The following is a 25,442-nucleotide window of genomic DNA, read 5'->3' as shown; positions in this document are numbered from 1 at the left end:
AGAAATGAAATGGGTATTGTACACAGGATAGCCCCTTTGGCAAAAGCAAGCCCCAACAAGTCACAAGGCTGTGTGGATGTTGTTATATGTCTCCTATTTACCGATGTACCTGCCCACCTCTTCCATCCACTCGCTCACCACACACACGCACGCAGTTTCTGCCAAGCAGTGGGATATATTAGTTCTGAAAGACTCAGTCCACCCCGTAACTCCTCCTTCCTGACTATGACTCAATGCCTTTCCTCACTCCAGGCACTGCATCCACTCTTCTGGGACTTCACCTGTCAATACCTAAGTAGCAGCAGATAAAAATATGCCCCATATGCAGACAGGAGGTTGGAACCATCTGCTACTATAACTTAAGTATCTTCACCTGTAGCTAGTAATAAGGACTCCGGGGTTCTCTTGTTGCTTGGGAACTTTCTGCTCTAATAAGTTAGGAGAAGTCCTCGTCTGCAGAAGAGAAATGACCTACCTTGCAATAACCGGGGCTCTGTGATGCACTGTCCTTCTGCACATTCCTTTGTGGGGGCCAGTTTCACCTTGTGGCCCTGAGCTCCAGCAACATCTCTACAGGATGCATGTGACCCACACCTGTGGGCAAAGGGCAGCAAGCACCTTCCATCAGGCTGAGGCCGAGCCCCAGCAGCTGAACTTTGGGTACACAAGACTCCAAGGAGGGAGGGAGGACAGGCCGTGGAGCGCACATATGGAAAACACCCCTTGAAAAAATATGGATTTCACATATTGTTTGCTTCTTGGCATTCAAAAAAAAAAGAAAAGAAAAAAAAAGGTTGATCCCCCTGCCTCTCTGGCTGTTGATTAAGGACAGAGCCACGCTGTTGTCCGTCATCCTCCGCTACTGATTGCTCCGTGATGTGCTGCCAGGACATGCAGGCCTTGCAGCCTGCCCTGAACTCCAGTAGGCTGTTGTGCACGTGCACTTTTTTCAAGGGCAACAAGCTTTGCTGAACCTATCCACAGGGAGCATCTGGATGGCACACTATTTGCAGTGCCCTTCCACCACTCTGGGGATGACAGCATGGGTAGGGAAATAATCCAGTGCACCTCCCAGGGCTGTCTGCCAGGAGTCACCACTGATTTTAGCTTGCCCTGCACACACAAGTGCTGTCAGCCATACAGCATCACCTTCCAAAACAAACTGTGCTGGGATGCTACTGCGCAGTAACGCCGAATACTGTGCAGTCATCTAGTACTTGGTTATATGCAAGCACTGAATGACTATATGCAGTAGGAATTGTACCATGGGTGGCTCGTGTAGTACCCACAGAGTATCAAATATAGCCTTGAAAACCCACAGCCTTTCATCAGCCAGTCATCCAAAAAAAGGTGAGCCATGACTTTTGCTCTCCTGAGGTTTGCTGCTATTACTGTGAGCATGTAGGTGAATACCTTCAGGCAGTCAAGGCCTCACACTGGGTTAAGAAGCTGAGCTATTATGGGCCTCAGGTACATTTTTGGGGTGGTGTGATGGTCTTGTGAAAAAACCCGTCCTGAATGTAAACCCCTTACCTTATACCCGGGAAAGGAGTATGCTGCAACCCTGTGGATTTCTCCTTACCTATGAGTGAGTTGCCTATAAATGAATAACTGAAGGCCAAAGAGGTTCCTTTCCTCTTGGGATCAGGAACTAACCTCTGGAGAAACCGCTTCACCAGCAGTGATAGGGAAGCATCTTAACACCCATCTCGCTGGGGTCATCTGATCCCAGAAGTCTTTCCTGCCCAAGTGCAAGGGGGCTGGACCCTATAATCTGTAAGGTCCCTTCCAGCCCCTAACAACTATGAAACCTGCTGGAGTGAGGGTCCACCAAGAGGGACAAGGTAAAGAGCTGGGAGTAGGCAATGAGAGGACCTGGATGGCATATCCAGCAGCAGCAGCACCTGTGACCTACCGGTTCATAGAAATATGAGGCCATTTGGGTCTCGTGGGCAAGTAGTTCTTGCAGATAGCTGCAATCACCCTTGAAACCTCATGAGTTGGGACTGCTGATCTAGAGTAAAAGCTGCTGTTTATGCCCAAAGGTAAGGGTTGGGATGGTTACAAGACATTTTCTCTGCCTGTGGAAGCATGGTCTACTCCTAGGCAGCTCAGAAAATTTCTGGTGCAAGCAAAGAGAACTGCAAGGCCAGTCCTTAAAGGATACAACCCTGCAGCCAGCTGAGTTTTCCTTTAGGTGCCAGGGTGGGAGCAGCGTCACCAAAGTCTTTCAGCACGTAAAATGCCATCCGTCTCCACAGTGAACCAACACCAGAACGACCATGGCAAGATCGTGACTGTTGCCATCAACCGAGAAGCTGTTTCGCCTGCATCCAGAGCTGCATGCAGATTGCTCTTGGTGACTGCTTGGCCTCCTGCTTCTAGTGAGGACACTGAAAGCAGAGAGTAAAAAGCTTTCCTACCGGCTTGAGATGAGGCGCAACTGGGAGACACGGAGGTGTGGAAGGTCTGCTCCACCTTCTGCCAACAGCAAAGCACATACATGCCCCATGGCTGCTACTGGCTAAAAAGACTGCTGGGCTTTGATGCGAGGCACAGGCGCTTCCACAGGAAAATATACATTTGGGCAGTCCCTCAAAAGGAGAATTATTTTTCTTCATGTATATTCCACTTATGAACAAGAAATCTCCCTTTGCCTGGCATCTTCATTTTGAATTATTTATCGGGTATCATGTTCATTTGCATAATTTATGAGGTGCAAAATAAGTGATCAATCATTGCATATTAGGATTTTCCAAATTGTGTGCAAGGCTCAGCAGCACAGGCATTTTTCTCTTTTTTTGGTGCTCTGAAACATATGAGGAAACATCCAAGGAACAGAGAACTAGATTTCTTTAAAGCGCACAGCAAACACACACACATGCCGGCTCACAACAAAGGGTCGTTACTTTGTTATACAGCTGTGCCCTACAGAGAATGCAAGGATCATTATCTCCTGTGTAATTTATCCTACATTACAAATTGTGAGTAGTAATATTTCAAAAGGCTTTATTTACTGATCAGAAACAAAGCCCTTATCCTCTAATGCTCCCTCCTTCAGTCTTGCTGATTATGTATGGTTGAGAGCTATCATTTAACAAAGAGCCAATTAAGTCAACTTTTCAAAAGTAACTGAATAGCTGAAATTCTTCGTGCAGCATTTTATTGCATTATCTTGATTGTAATGGAGAAGAAACAAAGCTAGCAGAGCAACGAGAGTCAGAAAACCAGGCATCAGCCAGTGCCTAGGAAAAAAGAAAAATCAAAGGCATGCAGTCATCTTGGCCTGAAAATACCTTCTTCCTACAGTTACTTCTAACCCCTAATATTACTGTAACTGAGAGCAGAGAAAATTATTGTGTGCCTAGTCTGTTTACTCTCTGTATTTGACAACACCAGGTGAGTGATCATTTTGCTGTTTACTCTGCATACAGTGTCCTGGATCACAGGACATGCTCTGTCTCATACCCTGCTGCAGTCTCTCCACCGTTTTCTTCCTAGTGAAGAAAGCATCCTGCTACCCGGGCATGCTTAGGTTTGGTTACTGGGCTTCAGCACCCCGGTTTCACACTGCTTCTCACTGCAATGAGCCAATCTGCCTTGGCTCTTAGCAGCTTTGTAACCTGAAGACAGCTACAGTGACACCACCTGGCATTTTCAACACAAAATGCAATTTATGAGCTGGGAACAAGGCAAAGAAATGGGTTAAGTAACGAAGACAACCCATACATCTGCATCTTACCCAACACAGCCCACCAGCAGCCTTGGTTTGAGAGAAAGGCCCTACATTTGCAGCTTCTACCCCGACCCCACACCATTAGCTTCTCCAAAAGCTAGTTCACACTTCAACACTTTGTTGATGTAATTATATGAGAGTATGGGGAAAAAAATCATAACCTAAAATGGCATTGCTATGGCAGCTAAATCCCTTCTCTAGATGCAATTATACAGGCAAAGAGCCCTCTCAACAGTAAAGCTCATTTTCTTTGGGGGATCTGGCCAAAGTTATACTGGCAGTGATACCAGCCAACCCTTTCTGGGCCCCCGTCATCTTCTATGCATCTTTAAGCTTTCTCCCTAAGCAAAGCCACCTCATCCCCTCCCTGTCAAGCTCCTTAGACTGGGAAGAACCGGTTTACATCAGTCCCTAGAGGTCTTCTTCCTCCTCCGGTGTTCCCAGCCAGGCTGCAGAGGTGATGCTTCAGAGGAATTCACACACGCACAGGTTTTTAACTACAGTAACGGGACTGATATGAAGTCACTACCTGCAACTTCCACCTACGGCTGTGCTACTGCAAAGGTCCGACTTAACTGCTGAGGCCAGCTGGTCAGTGGTACCAAACTAGGGTACGCTGAACTCAAAGTATTACAGAATTCTTCCATGCTATGAGCTATGCAGGCAGTCTACGTAGGTCTTTCCTCAAGACAAGGGTGGATAACGCAAGACGACAAACTAGCAGAGGAGCACACAGGCAGATGTGGCCCCAGATATCTTGCTTAGTCAGTTTTTTAAAACACTGCCTAGATTTCAAGTTACTAACTTCCCTTCGGACATTACTGGAGGAGCATCTGAGAATTATAAAATACTTTCAGAAATGAGGGTGATGATTCACTGCTGAAGTCACAGTGCCCAGCCTACCCAGTGCTTACAAGAGAATAAAGGAGCTTTTTACAAGTAGGAAGGGAGGTGTCGCAAAGGCACAAAAATGTATCTCAATCTTGTGCCGTGGCAGCAGATTCTACTGTGACCTATAACTCCTATCTTTCTGTTCGTTAATCCAGCTAGGTTTACACAATGGGGGAATCAATTTGCTCAGACTAACCTTGAAGTGAATAATGGTCAACTACAGCTTCCCTGTAACATCTGTGCACCAAGACAGTTGTTGCCAAAGTAATTTTGTCTCAAACCAACAGCCTTGCTGTAGAAAATGTAGCTGAATGGAATGAGGTTCTGACATGCACCATGAAACACTGCTGCCTTCCCCAGGGGGTCCTCTTAGCATCTGCCATTACTCCTAGCATGTGCCCCCTCCTGCTCTCCTCGTGCCCTCAAAAGCCCTGTACTGTGTCAGCTTTCCAGCCCAAGGAGAATGCCTGCGGCCTCCCCTTAACCCAGTAAATGCTGTTCCCTAGGACAGAGGACGCCTTATCACAAGGCCCAAGTGATACAGCAGCTCCTCCCTGAACACAGCCGCTCTCAGGTTTCACAAGTGTTGCTTCATTTCTGCCCTCCTCCTCACCCCACCAAAGGCATCACTACAGAGCAAAGCAAACCAAGGCACTCCTCCATCTCACTGAATGCTTTGCTTCTCGATCTCCCCCTGCTTGCCAGACCCAGGGGCCAGATTACACAAGGGCACTTGGGTCTCTAAAGGTGCTGCTGGCACCTGCAGGATATTCATAGGCAGCTTGGCAGGCAAGGTGCCCTAACCCACTTGATTTTAATGAGACTGTGACACCTGAGCTGCTTGAGCATGGCTGTCCGGGACAGTGCCAAACGCCCACCTGCTGAGCCCCATGCCTATTTTAGACTCTGTTTGTTCATGCCTTGGTTTCCCCATCTGTAAAATGGGGATGATAATGCTGACAAAAAGCCCCATATAGGAGCTAGGTAATACTACCACCACCGTGACCTGCACCTTTTGGTGCTTAAGTGCCTTTGAAGTATGGCCCATTTACTAATCCTGTACAAAGTTGTAGAGGGCAACATCATCCTGGCCACTCCAGCAATCTGTGGGATGGAAGATGCCTTGCCACAATGTGCGAGCGATACAGCAGCTCCTCCCTAACCCAGCTGCACTCAACTTTCACATGTGTTGCTTCATTTCCACCCTCCTCCCTCCCCTGACAAAAATCTGGTTTTAAGGTAACAAAATTTCCAGCTGAACCACAGGAAGTTGTGGCCCAACCATTCAAAGTGCAAATGACTCCACCTTACGAAACTGCCTTGCTGCAAAACAACCGGCACAGCCAGTCTCTGACAACCCAGCAGTTACAGAAACACAAGTAGGAGGGTATCAGACAACACAAGCAACAGCACATTAGACACCCCAAATTAAAAATTACCAGTACTGTCCACTGACCATAGCATTAAAACTTCCAGATTTGTTTCATTCAGTAGACTGAAATCAAACCACTGTGATTTTTGGCCAAGAAACAACATTTAATGGGTCAACATGACTCTTACGGTGCATGTCTTCAGAACTCATGGTAGAGGTGATATCTTTTGTTAAACCAACTAGATATTTGCAAAAAAAAGTCTTTATTTTGGGCACATTCACCCTTCTTTAGGCATAGGAGAATTCAAAGATTGTAAAATTTCTCCAAGGTGAAAATTAAAATTCATATTTCACAGGACAGCTGAAAGGTGTGGTAAGACCTTCTAGTTGGAAAAGATCATTTTGTGCCAATTACGCTCAGATAAAAGTTAGAGCAGTCTGCCTCAAAGTTGCCTAATGGCAAGCAGGATGTTGAATTTTGTTTCCTTCTGGTTACGATAGTTCATATTTCACAGGAGAATGGTTGTGGTCTGTGAACATGCACATTTTTAGCTCGAAAACAAAGGCAGGATGTCAGCTTTCAGGTTTTGGGGGCATCACAAAATGAGCTGGAGTCCTGATGGAGTTTAACTGAAATGCTTCTCAAAACCTACATGCTTTGCATAGATTACTTCAGCCTGTTTTCACACCTAAATGAGGTCAGAACAGACAACTACTTCCTGTAACAATACCACATAAATATTGCCCTCTGCAAAGGATTCTCCAGAAATGCAATTATGTACCCGCATAAAGGACTTGCGCTCTACGCTACAGCAGGAACACAACCATCGGCCTGAAATAACACAGCAGGACTTGGGTTGATTGAGTCGTGCCTTTGCCATGTACAGACCAGCACTCTCATATACAAGTTGTTCTAATGCACAGCTAGATCTCTAAAGGTACATGAGAAGTGTACAGATCTCAGTCTTTGCCAACAACTATTTTGCAAGACAAGATTTGTATAATCCTGTTCACCACTAACCTGTTACCCATGCTTTAACTACAACCTTATCACATAGTCTGGACCATTGCAGATGTATTTTCTATTTCTCTAGAGGAATTAATTCACTTCTAACAAGTTAACAATGGAGAATAAGAAAAAAAAACAAACCTTTTTGGTTTTGTCTCTAGCATTAAGTGAGAATCTTTACTAAAAAAGCTGAACCAAAGCAGCCTATTGCCAGCACAGCTCTGCATTCAAACTGAAGCTTGATAAGACTGCATTGCCCCAGCAGAAGAACTATTCTGGTCTCAGTTACACCACTATAAGCCTAACATAATTTCACAGAGTTTAATGGAGTTACTCAGGATTTACACTGAGGGAATGAGAATAGGATACAAGCTCTTTCAAAAGCTAACATTTCATGGAAAGCTTTAACATTCTACCGAGAGACAATTCTGCCTTTCTTTTCATATTATCAGTAGTTTTCTCCTTGTATTAATACCGAATAAGGGGATCATTATTTCCCCACCTGAAACTGAATTCTCTCACATAAGAGCTGATTGTAATCGTGCATTTACATAGCCCCTTTTATGAAGAGCTCTAAAAAGTTTGATGCAAGGTGATCACCAAAGCCATCAGCAAAAAGGGTTTGGAAAGTCCTTTAATAGTAAAAACAACAAAACCCAAGAAAAACAGTGCATAGAAGGTCAGGGCAAGTCTGGGGAACAGAACACCATGTTCATTTAAAACTAAGCAGACAGGTAATTACCCAGAAGTTAAAGGACTGTAAAGGATTGCTTTATTTTTTTTAATTAAAAACCTCCTAATGATCCTAATTAAGGATGTAAGGACCAGGAACAAATGCTCAGAGCCTTATTTTTCAGGGCACAAAATACCATTGACCTTAGTTGCAACAGTGAATGTCCCACACTTGTGCAAACCAGACCCCAGAAAGCAAAGAGAATATGGATAGCAAGAGTTTGCAAGAAGTATGTGTTTTAAGCACCTTGTAGTTTCCAGCACTACACAGGAGCTCTGTGGCAGAGGCAAGGATCAGGAAAGCTTATTCAAGTCCTCTCTTGAAGAACTTAGGTCCACATACCTACAACACCAGAGGCCTGCTCTATTCATACCTGTCAATCCATGCCTCTGCCCCTGAGAAACCGCCAGATGAGACACTTCAGCAGGGTAGGAAATTGCTAACCGCTGCAGAGCCAAAAGGAAATTAAGCCTAACTAGAACAATCCTCCTGTATAGCAACCTCAGATTGGACACCTTACAGTGGACGAAATTCAAACCTTGACTGCTACACTGACTGCTTCAGAGAAAGAATGAACAATGAAATACCCAACAAGAAACACCACTAGAACAACCTCTCCCCCCTCAGAGAGAAGGGCCGTAGACGCTCTAAGATCCAACTACCGAATAGTAATAAAAGCAGCAGATAAAGGAGGAGCTATAGTTATCCTTAACCATGAAGGCTACATAAAAGAAGCCAAAAGACAACTCTCTGACACTACCTCCCATGAAAAACTAGAGGAAGATCCAACTACCCTTTTCACCTCAAAACTCAAAAGCACCATCACATCGTTTCCATCTGAAATACAAGAAAAACTTCAGCCCCTAATCCCTCGACTACCCAATCCAGGGACCTTTTACATGCTCCCTGAAATCCACAAACAAGGGAGCCCCGACAGGCCTATAAATGATTTCCAAACATGGAACCCTACACAGAAAAAATATCAGTTTTCATCAAATCCATCCTAAAACCTCTCGTCTCCCAAACAGCGAGTTTTTTCCAAGGCACAACAGACCTAAGAAAGAAGACAGACCACCTTCCCAGCAACACCCTCCTAGCCACCATGGACATTACCAGCATATATACCAACATCCCACACCAGGATGGCATCCAAGCCTGCCTTACATATCTACAAGAGCAAGATGACCTCAAGATATTACTGAACTTGTACACTTCATCCCCACACGTACCAACTTCAGTGTCAACAACCAACACTTCCTCCAGACTATGGGCACCAAAATGGCCCCTCAATATACCAACCCTCTTATGGCCCACTTGGAAGAAGAATTCCTCAAGAACTGCACCATCAAACCCATGCTATACCTGAGATGTATAGATGACATCTGCATCATCTGAACCAAAAACCTGCAGTCTCTGATTGATTTCCATCACAGATTCAATAATCATCACCCCTCCATCAGACTCTCTCTTGAATACTCCAGCACCAACATTTCCTTTTTAGACACTATGATCACTATCCAGAATGGTAAAATACAAACCACCATATACAGGGAACCCATGGACCAAGAGACATATCTGCACAGAACCAGCGATCACCCTAAACACACCAAAAAAGCTGTAATTTACAGCCAAGCCCTCTGGTACCACTGAATTTGCACTGAGGAGAACATCTGCGATCACTACCTCCCACGTCTATTAAATACAAGGTTTGGTGGCTCAGCTTCAAAAAGAGCCCCTGAAAGGGCTCTAAGTACTACCTAGCCAGTGGCCTGGTGGTGAGAGCATTAGGGTGGGAAGCTGCACATATGCAGATTCAAAACCTCCCTGAGTAGAAGGCCTAACTAAACCTTGGGTCCCATTTCCTGGGTGAGTAACCAAACAAACCTGGGGTACCAAGAAGCCAGGAACCTGCATGCTGCACAGGGAGAGAAACTGTGCCCTGTGGAAAAACAGCTCACACTGGCAGTTACATGGCTGTAAAACTGCTGTTTGGGTGCATGCAGTGAAATCAGATTCTGTCTTTCCACAGCTTCCTAGTGACTATAGTGAGAAATTAAATCCCCTCTGCCACCTCATTCCCACAGTCAGGAGACCGGGCTTCAAAAAGAATACAACTTTTCCTGTCTCTCCATCCCCCCCTTCCCTCTAATTTATTAAAATGCGTTCTGTTTCAGGGAGGGGCCAGTCTGCTTGCCTGAAGATGAATAGGAAGATAAAAACGGCAGATTCCCAGAAGCAGCCACACCACTCCCAACTGGTTTGGTCTGCCTCCAAGGCTGCACAGAGCAGAGACCAACCTCTTGGAGCTACAGAGTTTACGCATAAGGAAGAAACCAGGTCTTCATGATGGCAATCAAATGGCACAAGACCATGCTTTCCTTCCCTATGATCCCCTACACACTCTCCAGCTTCCATGATGCATGGGAGATGGGTCTTACAAATAAAAGCACTGCTCATCTGTGTAGTGAACTTATTCTCAGACCGCAAAGCCATCCTGTGCACTGAACAGGACCACTGGGGAAAAGCACCATGCAACTGCACACCATACATGCCAATGGTACAAACAGCTCTTCAGTCACAGGCTTTCAAGCAACAATTCTGCCCTTGTATTTTTAATAAACCACTCACAACATTAGACCAAAGAATGTAAAGAAACCTTTCATCACCTATATTGACTCTGCTGTAGAAAAGGGCTGGGATGGCAATATCTTCCAAACACTCATCACCAAACCTTTGCTCAATGTGCTCCCAGTGCCATAAATGTAGCCTTGGCTCTACTGGATCATTCATTTAATGTGAGCAGCTGTTTGCTCAACCTTTGTTCAGACAACACACATTGCCTCAAGCCTTTTGTCTAGGCAGGACCATGCTCAGTGCAGCACTGAGAACAAATCCTCTGATTCTTTGGGACCCACAAGTAGGGATAAAGCAGGGGTGGGGGGCAAAATACGACCTGCAGGCCGGATCTGGCCTGTGAGGCCATTCTATCCAGCCCGTGAGGCCCCTAGAAAATTAATATTTGTCTTTGGTTCCTGTCAAAAATGACAGGAGCCAGGAGCAGTAGGACCCAGCAGGGGCTTCTGGCCTGGGACCGCATGGCTGCCCCAGCACCAATACCTCAGGTAAGGGGGTGTGGGGGAAGGCCAGGGAAGGATCCCAGGCAGGGGACGAGCTAGTGCTGAACGCAGGGAAAAGCAGCACCTGCCCCACCCCGCAGCCAGCACCCCGCACTGCAGCTGCTCGCAGCCTGCCTGGGGCTGCCTGTGCCTGCTCAGGACAGCCCAGCGCGGGCTGCAAGCGGCTGCAGCAGGGAGTGCCAGCCACGGGGCGGGGGAGGGGCCTCTTTCCCCCCCGCGCTCAGCACCAGCTCCTTCCCTGCCGGCAGGGTCGAGGCTGCACGCTGCCCCCCAGCCTGTACCGTGGGGCTGGGGGGGCACTGGGAGCGAGTGGGTGCGGGAGTCAGTGGGAACACTGGGCCCACCACAGTGTCCCGGGGCCAGTGCTGGCAGGGCTCAAAGCAAGGCGGCAGGAGTACAGGGTCCTGGCCAGCAGGGGCTCTATGGAGCCAGGCCAGCTCCCCCACCTCTCCCTGCAGCCCAGCCTGGCTCCACAGACCCCTACCAGCCTGCGCCCCGCTCTGGGTCCCATCAGTGCTGGCCCTGGAACACTGGTCCCAAGACATTGGGACACTGGTCCCAAGATGGTGACCAGGGGGCAGGGCACCTGTCAAAGGCCGGGGCTACCCACGCAGCCCTTGACAGCTCGCCAAAACTGGGTAAGCGGCCTCTGCCCGAAATAATTGCCCGCCCTTTGGCAAACTGATCCCAAAGGGGAGATAACAGTGTATTAGTAGCAGGTAACCAGCTAGTTTGTGAAAATATCTAGTCAGCATTAACATTTCAGACACATGAACGTAATGTCAAAGCAAAAGTAACCTGCTGAAAGGGCAGGAGTTAATGCAGCTGAGATAATTATCTGGATCCCTCTTTATCCCATTAGTGGGTTTCATCCGTGTCCTGGAATACGATAAGCGGATTGTTCAAGCATTATTTGCCCTGTGCTGTTTCAATCCCAATTGGAATTATCTTTCTGCTGTGGTATCAAGAAAAGATTACATACTTTCCAAGGCTAAGTGCAGTGCCCTTCTCCTCCCCACCAGGATTCCTACATTCCCTGGCAAAGTGAAGCGCTGAATGGGATCTGAGGATCAGTATCTCCAGTGTAAATCTGAGTCCTCCATTTCCCGCACAAATGGATGACATGTCCTTTACATGGGGGGCTATCTACCATCCCCAAGTGAGATGGGAAAGGAGATGCAATGGAGTCTTTCAGCTTAAATGGGAAGGTACTGGAAAGAATAGACTGTGTAATCAAATTTATAAGGGGCCTTGAAAAAAAACCTACTCACTGTTGCCTTTTTTTTTGTTTTCTGCAAGAACAAGATGACAATGAAAATGAAGGGCATAAACATTTAGAATCAATTAAACAAATTGCTCCATGCAGTGGACAGCTGGACTGTGGAATTTGCTGCTACTGAAGATTACCCACTCAACACATGCCTGTTATTTTATAAACTCCAGAAATGTATGTAAAGATGCAAGCTAAGATTTTGATAAGGCCAAGATCATTCAGCAGCCATCAAAAAACCTTGCTTTGGGGCCTAAGCTTGTATCAGAAAGAGATCTCCTTATAACTACTCTAATATGCAAGCAGGGAATATGTTAAATTGCCTTTAAGGTAGTTGCCACTGACTGTGTCACTGCACCTATGATCTTGTGTAGGAAAAATTGTGATCCACTGTAAGAAAAATAAAATCAGTACAGTAATGGGAAGGTATTCCTGAACAATAAGGAAAGTGCTCTGTCCTTTCTGTTAGAAACGCATTCAAAATTTGAGATGTGTTGTATATGGAACCTCGTATTAGCACGTGGATGATTAGCAGGCATGCTTCACAGCCCTGTAATGGTATCCAGGAGAGAGTTGTCTTACATAGCTCTATTTACACCAAGTAATACAGAAAAGAGAGATATAATGATAGCAGGTGCCAATTACTCTCAACTCCCAGAGGAAGCTTTTCAATTTCTCGCCCTCCCCCAAAGCAAGATGTGACACCGTATGCCAACAAACTTCTCTACTAGCATACAAATACCACAGAATATTCCCTCTTTCCTTCCCCCTCTCCAAATAACTATGCTATACAACACCAGAACCATCATGTATTTACAGTCCACTTCATAGGTTTCCCCAATAACCCCACCGGCAAAGTTGGACCAAGATAGCAACAATTCTGCTAGGACAGAAGATGGAACAGTAAAGAGAAACACCAAGCAGTCAGAAGTTTAATCCCACTCTTATTTGGACCGTGCAGAATCTGGCCATTTCTACTGAATGGAGGCAGGACGTCTTTCTCTACGGATCGGTAATCAGTTGTAGGAAGCAAATATTGGCAATGGTTTTGTTGTTCTTTTCAAGACATAAGGACTCCTAAGGTCTCTGCATATTCACGCAGTAACTAGCTCCAACGAATGCACTACAACCTCCATCCTTTTTGGTAAACACATTGAGATAAGTTATTCATTTTAATTTTGTTTTTGCAACCTGACCCCTTAAATCATTACCTTCAAAGCCAGCAAATAGTTACCAAGGCCTTCACTGACCTTATCAACACTCAAGATAAAGAGATAAAAGTACAAAATAAATATTAACATTCTCCATTTAAATGAAATATTTCAGTAGTAATCAAATACTTGCAGTGACATGAGATATTTTAGCTCACTGGAGAGGTGCTCTCAGAAGCAATAAACTAATCTAATAAGAGACAGACCGGATGGAACCAGCCATTGATGAAACAACTGACCTATAAGCAGCCACCCCACTACCCAGCTCTAATTAGATTCCTCCTCTCCTCCACATACTCACCCTTCATCAGATTTTGTCCATGATCATGCTCAGAATGGCTACCTCATGCAAGTTACTAGAACAAGGAAGCAGACAGGATTCAAAAGATCCGAATCAAGAAGCCTGCATTCAATAATATCCAAATGTTTGCATTTTCAATAGATTCCTTACTCTAATTCCTGCTCCCAGCAGTCAGCAAATGGCTTTATTAGCTAAAAGTGTTATTCCTTCGCTCTCTTCATTTACCTCAGCTGCAAACAGCACAGTATTGCAAATGGTTTTCCAAAAAGCAACTGTCACTCTGCAAGGGGGATGTACTTCATGCTCAGCACCACTTTCATCCTGTATAGCAAATCCCCCTTGTCCATCACAGATACAGCACTTTCTTGCAAAGGTAAATTCATCCAAGCGAGCTGCTTGCAAAGTACTGTGCTGTGTTAACATGCTCAGGATCTGGGATAACTAGCCATCTGTGTACTATATCAACACAGAGGGCAAGTCCTTAAGTTAAACAGAAGAGATGCAATAGTCCCACTCAACTATCTATGGGGGAGGGATTCCTTTTTCACAGAGATATTTGCATTGCTGAGGGACCTGGCACCATTGTGCAAGTCACTGTGCAAACAAAGATAATCCCTAACCCCAAGAGTCCCTTTTATTTTACTTAAGAGCGTAGACAGCAGGAGTATCAAGCAACTGGACTGGTTTTGATCTATCAGACATGCAGAGCCACCACCCTGACACTGGAGGTTCCCACATTCCAGATGCTCAGTGACTGATCATTTAGGCTGAGAAGGAATCTTCTGAAGCGAGTCAGGATTTCACAGCTACTATAGCAGCTATCCCAAGCAGCTGACGGTTCAAAGGCCACAGAGGGCTGCACTGCTGATCTAGCATTTGGGTTCGAACTGCAGAGAGAGAGTTTCAGGTCCATCTTTGTTGATGGATGGCCTGTAATAAATGAAGCATGAGAGGCAACAGCTAAGGTGCTGGCAGTGAAAGCATCCAGGCTATGGCACTTGATTAAAGCATAAAGGAGTTTTTAAAGTTTCATGATGCAGCTGTATGCAAGGTGCAGAAATGCTTAACAGACTCCCCCAGATGCATTTGCAAAGAGGCTCGACTGAATTTTGCTCTGCCGATAGCAGGCAGCAAGGACTGACCACTGCCTATGCCTGGATGCCAAGTGGAGTCCTTCTTCCCTTTGGAAAGGATTTCCCTCCACCCCATCCTATACTTTGTAGGTAAATGTCATCCAAGGTCCAGAACAGCTTTTTGCTTCTGTGGGGATGGGAGGGAACACTTTTGAGAGAGGACAAGTGTCACGTTTTCTTAGCCAGAGTTTTGGCCAATATCACCCCCTAAAATACTGAAAAACAATAGGAGCAGTTTAACCTGGAGCACCCTTTGGGGCAGGTGAAGGATCAGAAGGAAGAACTGGGCCTGCTGTTGAAGGAAAGAAAAGGAATCTGGGTTTCAATTATGTCACAAGCCTGTTAGCTGGAGATGGAGACAGAAGATGGAGCCTTTGAGAACAGCCTTTTTGAACAACCCCAACATATTCCCCTTTCCCAGCATCATCTGACCCTCCTGCTGTATTTGGTACCAGAAGCCAGCAGGGATAAGCTCTGTTGTAAAGTTTGCCAGGGAGGCGTAGAAAGCATTATGAGAAGAAAGAGAGAGAGAGACCATTGTGGGGAAAAAAATAGAAGAAAAGGAGATTGATTTTGTGGAGTATGGGAAGTGAGAAAAGATTCCAGAGGAAGAGACAGAGGTCAAGAGAAGCACCGAGGGTAAGAAACAGGAAATCAGACACCCAAGGCAAGTCCGGAAAAGAAATGTTAAGATCTGTGGCAGGAAAACGGAGTGATTAAACAGGAAAGGGAAGCAGGCAAAACAAAACAAAGGGAACAGCTACTAAGTGGTTTTCTTTTGCCAGCCTTAATATTCCTATTTGGATTTTACCAATGTTAGCTAAAACACTTTGTTGAGGACTTTTTTGTAATGTTTAAATCAGCATTATGATCATCAGGCGTAGTTCAGTAAATATATGGTATTTCACACCAAATACAGTCCTAGTTTTCTGCTATTCATTCAGCCTTAGAAATCAGCAATGCTTAAAAAAACAAAAACAACTGATGACCATGTGCACAATGACTACTCTTTCATAATGCCAAGAGTGTGGATTTCAGAGAGCAGATGACTGTAGCACGGGTATATTTTCCTCTGCCTACCCTAGGAGGCACTGGGAAAGGTTTCCAAGCCACAATTACTGAGTGGTCATTATTGTCTGGACACCACTTTGAATGAACAGAGCTATGCGAGTATTATTATTAACCTGCCTATTTCAAGCAAGTCATCCCACAATATTATTAGTGTTTCCTTGAATGTCAAACAACTTTTATGCCCTGTGCAAATGCCTTTGTGCCACACTTTTTCCTTGGAGCAAATGTATGATGCTGCGTGACTGTTCAAAGTTGTGACAAGTAACTTGTACAAAAGCAGTTCATGTTCCTCTGCAAATCCAAGTAACAGGCTGTCTTGAGATCCAACCTGAGCTCCAGAAAGCTCCAGGGACCCTAGAGAGATGAAGCTAACTGTACTATTTAAAGATAGCTTTGATAATTTGGGCAGAGGATTAGAATCCTTTGAGATCAAATTTTCTAAGAAATGCAGCTAACTGCTCTGATGCCCTGCCTATTCCACAGATGCAATCCTGATGCCTTCCTTGTCCTTTCTAGGCCAAGTAACTACCGTCATACCCAGTCAGCAACAACAATGATTAAGTACAGTGGTTTGCTAATATGATTCTAATGATATAAGTAGACAAAGTCTTAGAGCAACAACTGGGCTTGAAGATGCGATTCAGCAGAACCTGAAATATGGATAAAAGGGAGATAAGAATAATGGAGAAACTTAATTTACTCTTGAGTTCTAATATAGTTAATTTATGTAAATGTTATGCTACACTAATGTATTTTGCTTCTATTTAGTTAAACAGGTATGCAGATTGTGTACTGTACCTTGCATGACTGGATGGAGGACACAGATGCTGCCAGACTAATTCCAACTTCTCAAGTACCTGATTTTGTCACAAAGGCACAGCACTGTCTTTTTTTCCTACAATTGTTGTTTGGGTTGGGGTTTTTTGCTTCATGTGTTCAGCTTGAGATGATCAGATTTTAAATGGTGGCTTAAAATGATATACATATTCATATTATATAAAGTCTCTTTTTTCCTCTATAAAATACAAACGCACAGTGAGGGGCAGAAATACTGCACTTGCTACCCTCCAATAAAGGCAACAAGAAGTTGTATTATATTTTATAGACTTTAAGGGACAACACTTTAAGAGTGCTCGATATGCGATTTCTGGGAACTCTGTGTTTTTATCATGATTAACCCTCAAACCCCAGCCATAAAGCTCTTTGCTTGTTTTACTAGCACTGGAGTGTTGCTGTAGCCAAACTAGTCCAAGGAATATCCAAGAAACTAGGTTTGTTTGGCAACATCTTTTACTGGACTAAAGCCTTACTTTGTGTATTTGAATAGTTCCCATAATCCTTTAATCTGATCAGTAACTTCTATCTACATGACAACCTTACTACCCCCCATCCTGCTTCACTGATCAAGGGGCAATTTGCTAAAAATGAAATCCAAAATTAACTATCAATTAACCAATAAAAGTATATTCAAAAAATAAAGCTAAAGAAATACAGTTCTCTTGTTTCCCAGGATCTCAGCATAGGTAGCAAGCCCCCAAAGAACTGCCAAAGAAATCTGCAACCAGCTACAAATGGGACTCAGAAGGGAGAGGCATCTGCTTTTAGTATGCTGCACATCAGTGCATCACAAGGAAGCTTTCATTAGCTCCTACCCACCTCTTGCTCATTTTTTCCCCAGCATCCCAATAATTTATCTTCCACATGCCTGCCAGACACCCAGATTCTGGGACGGACTTTCTAGAACACCCTCACACTTGTTTACTCAGGAATTTAAAACCGGATAACCTCGCTTCACATTCACCTTACCTGGACCAACCTTACGGATGAATATTTGGCCACTTAATACACCAGCAGCAGGTGTAGCATTTTACAGCACAAAAATGCTCTTAAAATATTTGCAAAGCAACGTTTTAGGCTTCAGCCCAAGATCTCACTCTGCCTTTTCCTGTAACTGAAAGACATGTGGAAACAGGTCCTGTCTTTGTAGAGTTGTTCTGTGTTTGGTCTGCATAGAGCTTTTCTTCTCTATTTTCATCCCCAAATAACCTTGCAGCTCCAGTTCTTCAGTTGGCATCCTGCTGCTTTAACATGCTAAGCCAGAATCTCTCATCTCAATGATCACAAAGCGGTTTATTTCATACCATATTCTCTTGCAATGGTAGACCCCTTTCCTTTCCTTTCCCTTATAAACCAACACCCCAGAAGGAGGATGGAAGCAGGAGACTGCATAGTTTCCCAAGCTCTACATTAAAGCTGTTATTTGGTTGAGGAGGTGGTTTGTGACCATTTATATAACCTGCAGCACATTCTGTTCTACTAGACCTCTGTACTTAGTAAATGTACAACGCAACAGTTCCCCAAATCCACATCCCTGAATCTCCGTGTACCTGTTATACAGGAAGGCAGAGGCCATGACAAATAGATCCTTACTCTCCCACCACCTAAAATTACCCTCCATCCTTGCCATCAGCCAGCACCTGTTCATAAAGCCACCCCACCACCTCACTTTGGTCCCTTTCAAAGCATTACGTTGCACAGACCTCCACTACCAGAACTGCTAGCCATTCACTCACAACAGAAATCCACAAGCTGTAATGCTATGTGCACCTTCCACATCTGAACAGTCCGGTTCCTTCTCTCCCCAGAAGCAAGATCTTCTGTGATGGAAACTGTTATGTTTAAGGTTGGTGAGGATAAGGGGAAAAAAAAAAAAAGACTGCGATCCTATAATGGGAAGTTCCTTCCCTTGTGGTAGTAGGTGTACACTATATACAATATGCAAGCAAGGCAGTAGGTGCAGACACCGTCACTGGGAAGAGAAAGTACATGTGGGGGACCAGTGGAGAGGGGGGAGACGGACTGTATCTACAGAAGACTCTGTTTCCTTCCTCACATCTTTCAAGACTGACCCATATATCTGCACCCCCTCCCCAACACTGACACACCCTTCTAACCCATCTAACACTTCAAAATTGATCAACCACACCCAACCTACAGGGAATTTTAATGGTTGAATTTTAACTAAAAATGTCTCTAGGGATTTTTTGTCACTGCATGGTTCCAGGCATACATTACCTGGAGCTCATTTTATATCAAAACAGAGGAAAGACATCCCCCCTCATGGAGGATCCCTTCTTCAACTTCAAAATCTTTAGGCTTCCTCTGGTCTCATCTTGAAATTCATTCCTCTATGCTGCATCAAATTCAGTATCTTTCTATAGTAGTGTAAAAGAACTGCTCTTCTAGGATACTACTAGGAAAAAGAACTGAGTGAAGCTTGTTATAAGAACGGTGTCACTTATCACAATTTTCTCCTTCTACCTCCCATGCTCCTCTCCATTTCTGGTTATAATGGACGGGAGTCCATTTTAGAGTAGGTCTGAGACAAGGACTGTGTGTTTAGATATCTCCTATCTCGACTAGGACCTATAAACCACACCAAGTGCATGCAAATAATACACTACAGAACTGGCATTTGTCATGCTGTTTCCATTGCCTATACAAAATACCTCTCACTAATGGTTTAAAAAAAATGACTGTAAGTCACTTTATAGCACGTTACGGTAAATTTAATAAAGGACAGTCAAAAGTTCTGCAGTCACCCACTGCTCCCCACACTCTGGGACAGAACAGTGATTTATCAGGTCTATGACTGACTGATGCAATTAGTTTGCAGTTCTGCAGACTTCAGAACATTTCTAGAGCTGCCTGGCAAGCTTACTTTAGGTAGCAAACTATGGATTTGTTTTACCTTAAACACTAAGTGAATAATCAATATATGTTCAAGATATTAGCACAAATCAATGTTTTTCTTTTAAATGAATCAAGTGGAATCCAATGAATTAGTACAAAACAGGATAAAGGAAATGCTGGCTATGGCAGGGTTAACTTGTTACCTCTTTTCTCTAATGTATTTGCATGCTTCCCTAAACTTTTAGCCCCAGAATCTGAGCATCTCTCAATCTAGCTATACAATGCCCAGGCAGAAGAGGAAAGTGAAATTATCCCTGTTTTGCAAGTGAGGGACCAAGGCACAAAGAGGCCATGTGACCTGCAGGAAGCCTGTAGCAGAACAGGGGGTTGAATTCAAGCCTCTTTAACCCACACACAGCATGGCACCTACCCGGCCACCCTTCTCTGCCTCCGCTACCCCTCAAGACACCAGTATGTTACTCACAGATCTAACTGCAAGTAGGCAGACACAAAGGCGAAACTAAAGTAAAAGGAGAACACCCAACATAAACCAAAGATGGAAAGCAGGTGAACAAAAGTACAGCGGACCTCAAGCAGAGGAATATCTAATCTGAAAAATGCATATTGGTAGACAGCAACATGGCAGTCCCAAGCTAAGTTTGGTCAAATCATATGCAAGATCATTTTGCAAATCCTGTTTCAACCGAGACATCAATCAAGGATGAGTTATGATAGGCATCTCACAGAGTAAGAAGTGGCTGTCAGAGCTGCTCACGCACAGCTTGCCTGCCATGCATTTTAATAGCAGCCTTCTCAGCGTTGCAGTCTCAAGGAAGTTGTCCCCTTAGCAGAGGATAGCGTGGCTCTGGTTTTGTGACATATGACAATATGTCTTTTGATCCACTGTGTTTGCTCATGAAAACCACTGACGATAACAAACTCTTCAGTCTCGTCTACACCAGTTCCAAAGCTACCCTGGTACAAGTCACAATTTGCCACAAATTACCCTGCCTATCCTGGATAACCCACTGGTGCAGCTATACCTGGGACAACACCAGGGTCGCAATTATGGCCCACCCCTAGTGCAGACAAGGCCTCAGACCAGTATAAGCATTTGCAGTTTCATATGTGCACGTGCACTGGGGAGCATAGATGAAAATGGAGAGGAAGGTCGCATGAACTGAATGAAAGACACATCCACCCATTTATTTAGTGGTGCAGCAAGCATCAATCCTAGAAAGAGGACTGGTGTTCATGTCTACACAGACTCTGTCACAAGCTCGGAGGAGTTTTCTGCAGAACTTGGTGCTCTACCCAATTTCTATTCTTTGCAAGACACGCACAGCAACAACTGCCTAGCAAGCACGCGCTTTGAACCACAGTCTGAATTATAAACCTAGCTCCGGTCTATTTGCTTCCTATGCTCCCCCGCAAACACTGTCCCCGAGCCTACCCCACTGCAAGCTCTTTAGACACTTACAGCATCCACGATACAGTGGACAAACTGTGCCAATGTGTAATAAATATCAACAGTATCCAATTAACAGCCTTGTGAGAGAGCCTCTCTGCTTTAAACTCTCTAGACTGCATTTATAGTAACTCCACAGAACAAGGCGAGGACCTTTGCCTGACTTCTGACGTCAGAACTGGACATGAAGTACCCTGGATAGCTTTATCCTGCTTCTTCCTAATTGCATAATCATTACCAGCAGTATCCTGCAGTCTCCTGGAGAAAAAGTCTAGACAACAGGCAGGAGACTTCTTTCGAAGAGAGTAGACAAGTGTAGGCTACTTATTAAGCTTATTAAACCATCCAGCATGTCTTTGCTTACTGCCACGCTCCTTCCAAAGTTAAGTTTTGTTTCCCCGTTCAACCTCATCTGAAAGCTCCCTGCCATCATCTGTGCTTTCCCAATGAATAGAAGCAGTGATAGTTATTGGAATTAGCAGAAACACACCATCCACAAACAGCTGGACACTTCTCAAGCAACAGGGGCGGGGAGAGGGATGGAAATGAAGGCCACTCATTGAGAACAGCCTTGGGGCATCAACAAAACACGTGAATGGGCAAGTCTCTAAGGGGGTTTCTTAACTTTCTTTTCAAAAAAATGCTTTCAGACATGAAAAATGCATGAAAAATTGTTCTCCCCATCTGAACTTCCAGGAGGCTGTCCTGTACAAAGGGGGGTGGGGTACTTACTGCTGTTGAAGTGCTAGAGGCAGCTCTTCAATTTTTGCAATACTAAAAGAAAGCCTTGGAAAAACTGGACAGATGTAGGCACTAAATCACAACCTTTTCTTCTATCACAAAAATAAAAGCTAGAACAGAAACAGAGTGGTTATAGTGATCAAGCTGCTCTTCCCATTTAACAACGAGGGCTAGCAAGAAAACTTCCACAGAAGATGTTGGTAAGCAGGGCTCATTTGAGGTACTAAGCCCTGGCTCAGAATCCCAGCTCAAAACTACAGACCTTCTGTCTCCTCCAGGACAGCAGGACAGGATGTTCCTACAGGATAATAAGTAATACTTTTTTTCACCATGCACTAGCACCCTGTTTTTATCCCCGTTTCAGCAGCTCGTAGCCTGTAAGCCTTGTGGGGGTGCAAACACCAAGTATAGATAAGTGCAGCCAAAGCCTGCATCAGTTGACTTTACCATGGTTATAAATAAGGATAGACTGAACTAGTACAAAATCATGACTTTCTTAGATTACACTTGAGGTTTGCATTAAAGGAGCTACTCCTGTTGCCCGCCAACAAATCCTGATTTAAAACAAAAACAAGGGACTGTATAGGGCTGCTTCTCATATTCTAGGGCTCAAAGCTCTTTGATCAGTTGAAAGCAAAAGGCAAAGATGACCAGACCAGAAGCAAAGAGGCAAAAGAGGGAAGAAAGTAAGACACCAGAAGAGACAAGTATCTGATGAGGCATACAGGATGGGGTTTTCAGGGCGGGTGGACAGAAATGGAGAACTAAGATGTACAAGGAACTGAAAAAAACCTGAAAGAGCTGACATGGAAAATAAAAAGAAGGGGGGCGGAAATGGGGGCAAGAAATCTGCCCTGTACCCTGTTGCTTATTTGTTGTAAAAAAAACAAACCACCCAAAAACCTTCTTCAATTGGATTCTCAAGCAAACCTTCAGTGACACTTCCCCTTAGAGCTATTATTTATTATCTGACTCCTTGCTACCAACTATTTGATGATCCTCCCTGCCCCCATCCAAGCAGTTCTCCCTCAGGGTGCAGATTGCTCTTCCAAGAAACCTTGCAATTCCAATAGGTATTCTCCATGATGATGCTGAGCTGCAGGAAAGCTCGATAAAATATAAATAAGTTAACTGCAGTTTAATGTGAACCTGATGTGCAGAGTAAATCAAGCTTGTATGGCAGAAGAGCAGACAGCATCTGTTACCCTATGGATCAGATGCATGGCCAGCAAAGCACTGTATCAGAAGAGCATAACAGGCATGTCTTTCGAAAAAATAAAATAAAAAAAAAATGGCCACTTTTCTCCCCTATATCTTGAGCGGGGCCAACAGTGTAGGGCAGAGGTTTCCAAACTCTGACAGATTGTGCACCACCAGTTTAAAACAATACAACCTTAAGTACCACCAGCAAATTTTTGTCATATAAAATAATTATAATAAATCTGTTAACATGTACCACTGACAGGTTGTCTGTGTACCACTGGTGGTACCTGTACCACAGATTGGGAACTGCTGGTGTAGGGAAAGAGAGAAAGGAGAAAAAGGATTCCAATAACGAAATCTTTAGAGAGCCCCAACAATCCAAATGAGAACTTCAACAGCCAGCCACGTGCTTTGCTATGCTCAGTGCCATCTAGCACATGTATCACGGGATGCAAACGGAGTAAGAGGGTAGCTGAGATTAGTTTTCAACCCCCCCTTATTCTTACATACTATTCCCATCACGTGTCTAACCAGAGCTAAAGAGGGTTTATGTCTGCACATCTCACAGTTAAAGCCTGGTTAGTAAGCATGGCAGCTAATGCCCCTTCTGGCTGGGGGCTGTGATCCTGTAACCAGTTCAGCAAGATGCACAGACACCCTCCCGGGAGTGTCTTTAACTGGTTTGGCCAGTTCTTCTTCCCAGCTCTGAGTGCAAAAGCATCCAAGAGCTCATTGTCTCATGTACATGTGTGGCCTGCAGTTGCTTTAGCCCCACTCGAGACATTATGTAGCAGGTGTCCGGCTTCTCCAGCATGCCACAATACAAGCACTGGAGGTGTGAACCTGCAAACACAATGGTACAAGCAGGAAACCTGCTGCGCGGCCACGAATTGAAGCATGCTGTAACTAGCTGAGGTGGCCATGTTGCCGACAAGGAACAAACTCACTGCTGGAACTGGGACGGTGTGGATGAAGACGGCCCTAAGCTGGCAGGGGGGATTCTCGCGCTCACGTTTCTCCTGTGGCTGACTCTGACAAGTGGTACAAGCAGCACTTATCTTCTTCACGTGCCTTGATATAAGCTATGATGCAGTCTAGGTTAAAATGAGTACAGTTAAATGAGAAGTTACAAGTTGTTTCCTGCAATACCTCTGTAAAAGTACAGCTGCTCTTTAAGCCTGGCAGCCCCGCATCAGGAAACAGCAGATCTTCATTTGTTATTCTCCCAATACAGAGGGATGCTGGAGCTTCGCTTTCTTGTGGGGGTTTTTTTTTTTTTTTTGGGTGGGGGGGAAGAGAGGGAGAGTAACAGCTCAGCGCCCATCACATCTCAGCAGCTTTCTAAACCGCTCTTTTACACAGACGCACAGGCAAATTACCCCGAGGTTTAGCATTTTGGCTTGAAAACACATACGACAAAAGGGGCCGTGCAGGCATTTTTACTAGAGAAACATTGCCGGTAATATCCAGCCCTTGCGATGGCTGTAGGCACTCCTGCACCAAGATACTTCTCAAACATCTTATCTGGAGCTCTGTAGGGAGGTGTGCTTATAATGAGATTTAAACGGGGTTGGAAACATTTAGCACAACCTTTGAGTTGATGGCAAGCAAAAAAATAAAATAAAAACCAAAAAGCAATTTTACAACAGTAACAAAGAAACACTTGAAAGGGGGGTGCGAGGGGAGCCGTCGGGGCGTGGGGGGGAGGCTTTCACGACTCTGAACAGTGAAACGAGCTGGAAGTGACCACGGACTCGCTGCCTGGATGAAAGGTCGGTGCTGGCCTGGCCAGAAACAGCCACTGTCATTTTTCTACTAGGCCGGTAAAAATCAGGTCAGCGCAGCGGCGAGGGACAAGATTAAGGAAAGGTGGCTGTTATGCTGTTAGAAACGCCGAGCATCCAAGGGGGGGAAACAAATGGGAGTTCGGCCCGGCGGGCTCGATGTTATCCAAATCGTGCCCCGTGAAGAAACCCTCCCGAGCGCGACCGACTGACCAACGTCTCTTGGCAAACCTTGGCGCGAGGATGCCCACGTTTCGCTGCGGGCCGTTTCAGAGGTCGCCCGGGTCAAGCGCACTGGTTCCTCCCAAATCTCCCCCCCCCATACCCGAACCGCGCCGGCCCCACCTGGACCCGCAGGTGACACGACCGACACTGGACGGCGCCGCGAGGGCAGCCCACGCGTGTCCCTGTTCCCGTGGGACAAACCCCCCCTCCTGTTTTGAACGAAAGCGGGGTGCAGCCATGACAGGGGTGTCGAAGCATTCAAGATAAAAAGGAAGGAGGGCGAGGGGCCGGGGAAGGGACGGGGCTCGCTCACCCTTGTGCCCGCCGAAGGCGCCGTACCACGACAGCGAGAGCAGCGCGCAGAGGCAGCCGAGCAGCAGCGTGAGGACGGTGCCATGGCGCAGCCTCATCTCCTCCTCCGCGGCGGGAGCGGCCGCATGTCCCAGGCACGGGCCCGGCCTCCG

The 25,442-nt window shown here is 45.2% G+C and overlaps 1 protein-coding gene across 2 annotated transcripts in view; it reads right to left on the bottom strand.

Moving 5' to 3' along the window:
- Positions 1-25,432, bottom strand: part of MGAT4B (mannosyl (alpha-1,3-)-glycoprotein beta-1,4-N-acetylglucosaminyltransferase, isozyme B) — a 70,197-nt gene extending 44,765 nt beyond the window's left edge. The window contains exon 1 of one of the 2 annotated variants that reach the window (XM_019506165.1): positions 25,292-25,432. In XM_019506165.1, coding sequence (XP_019361710.1) covers positions 25,292-25,388 — 97 coding nt within the window. In that variant the 5' untranslated portion in view covers positions 25,389-25,432. The remainder of the gene's footprint in view (positions 1-25,291) is intronic. The other variant, XM_019506166.1, reaches the window with a different exon arrangement.
- Between the last annotated feature and the right edge of the window lie 10 nt (positions 25,433-25,442).

The sequence above is a fragment of the Gavialis gangeticus genome, unplaced genomic scaffold (genome assembly GCF_001723915.1).
Source record: "Gavialis gangeticus isolate Ggan-Ray unplaced genomic scaffold, GavGan_comp1, whole genome shotgun sequence".
In the NCBI taxonomy this organism is placed as follows: domain Eukaryota; kingdom Metazoa; phylum Chordata; order Crocodylia; family Gavialidae; genus Gavialis; species Gavialis gangeticus.
Note: the sequence above shows the minus strand (reverse complement) of the source record. Positions and strands in the feature narration are given on the sequence as shown.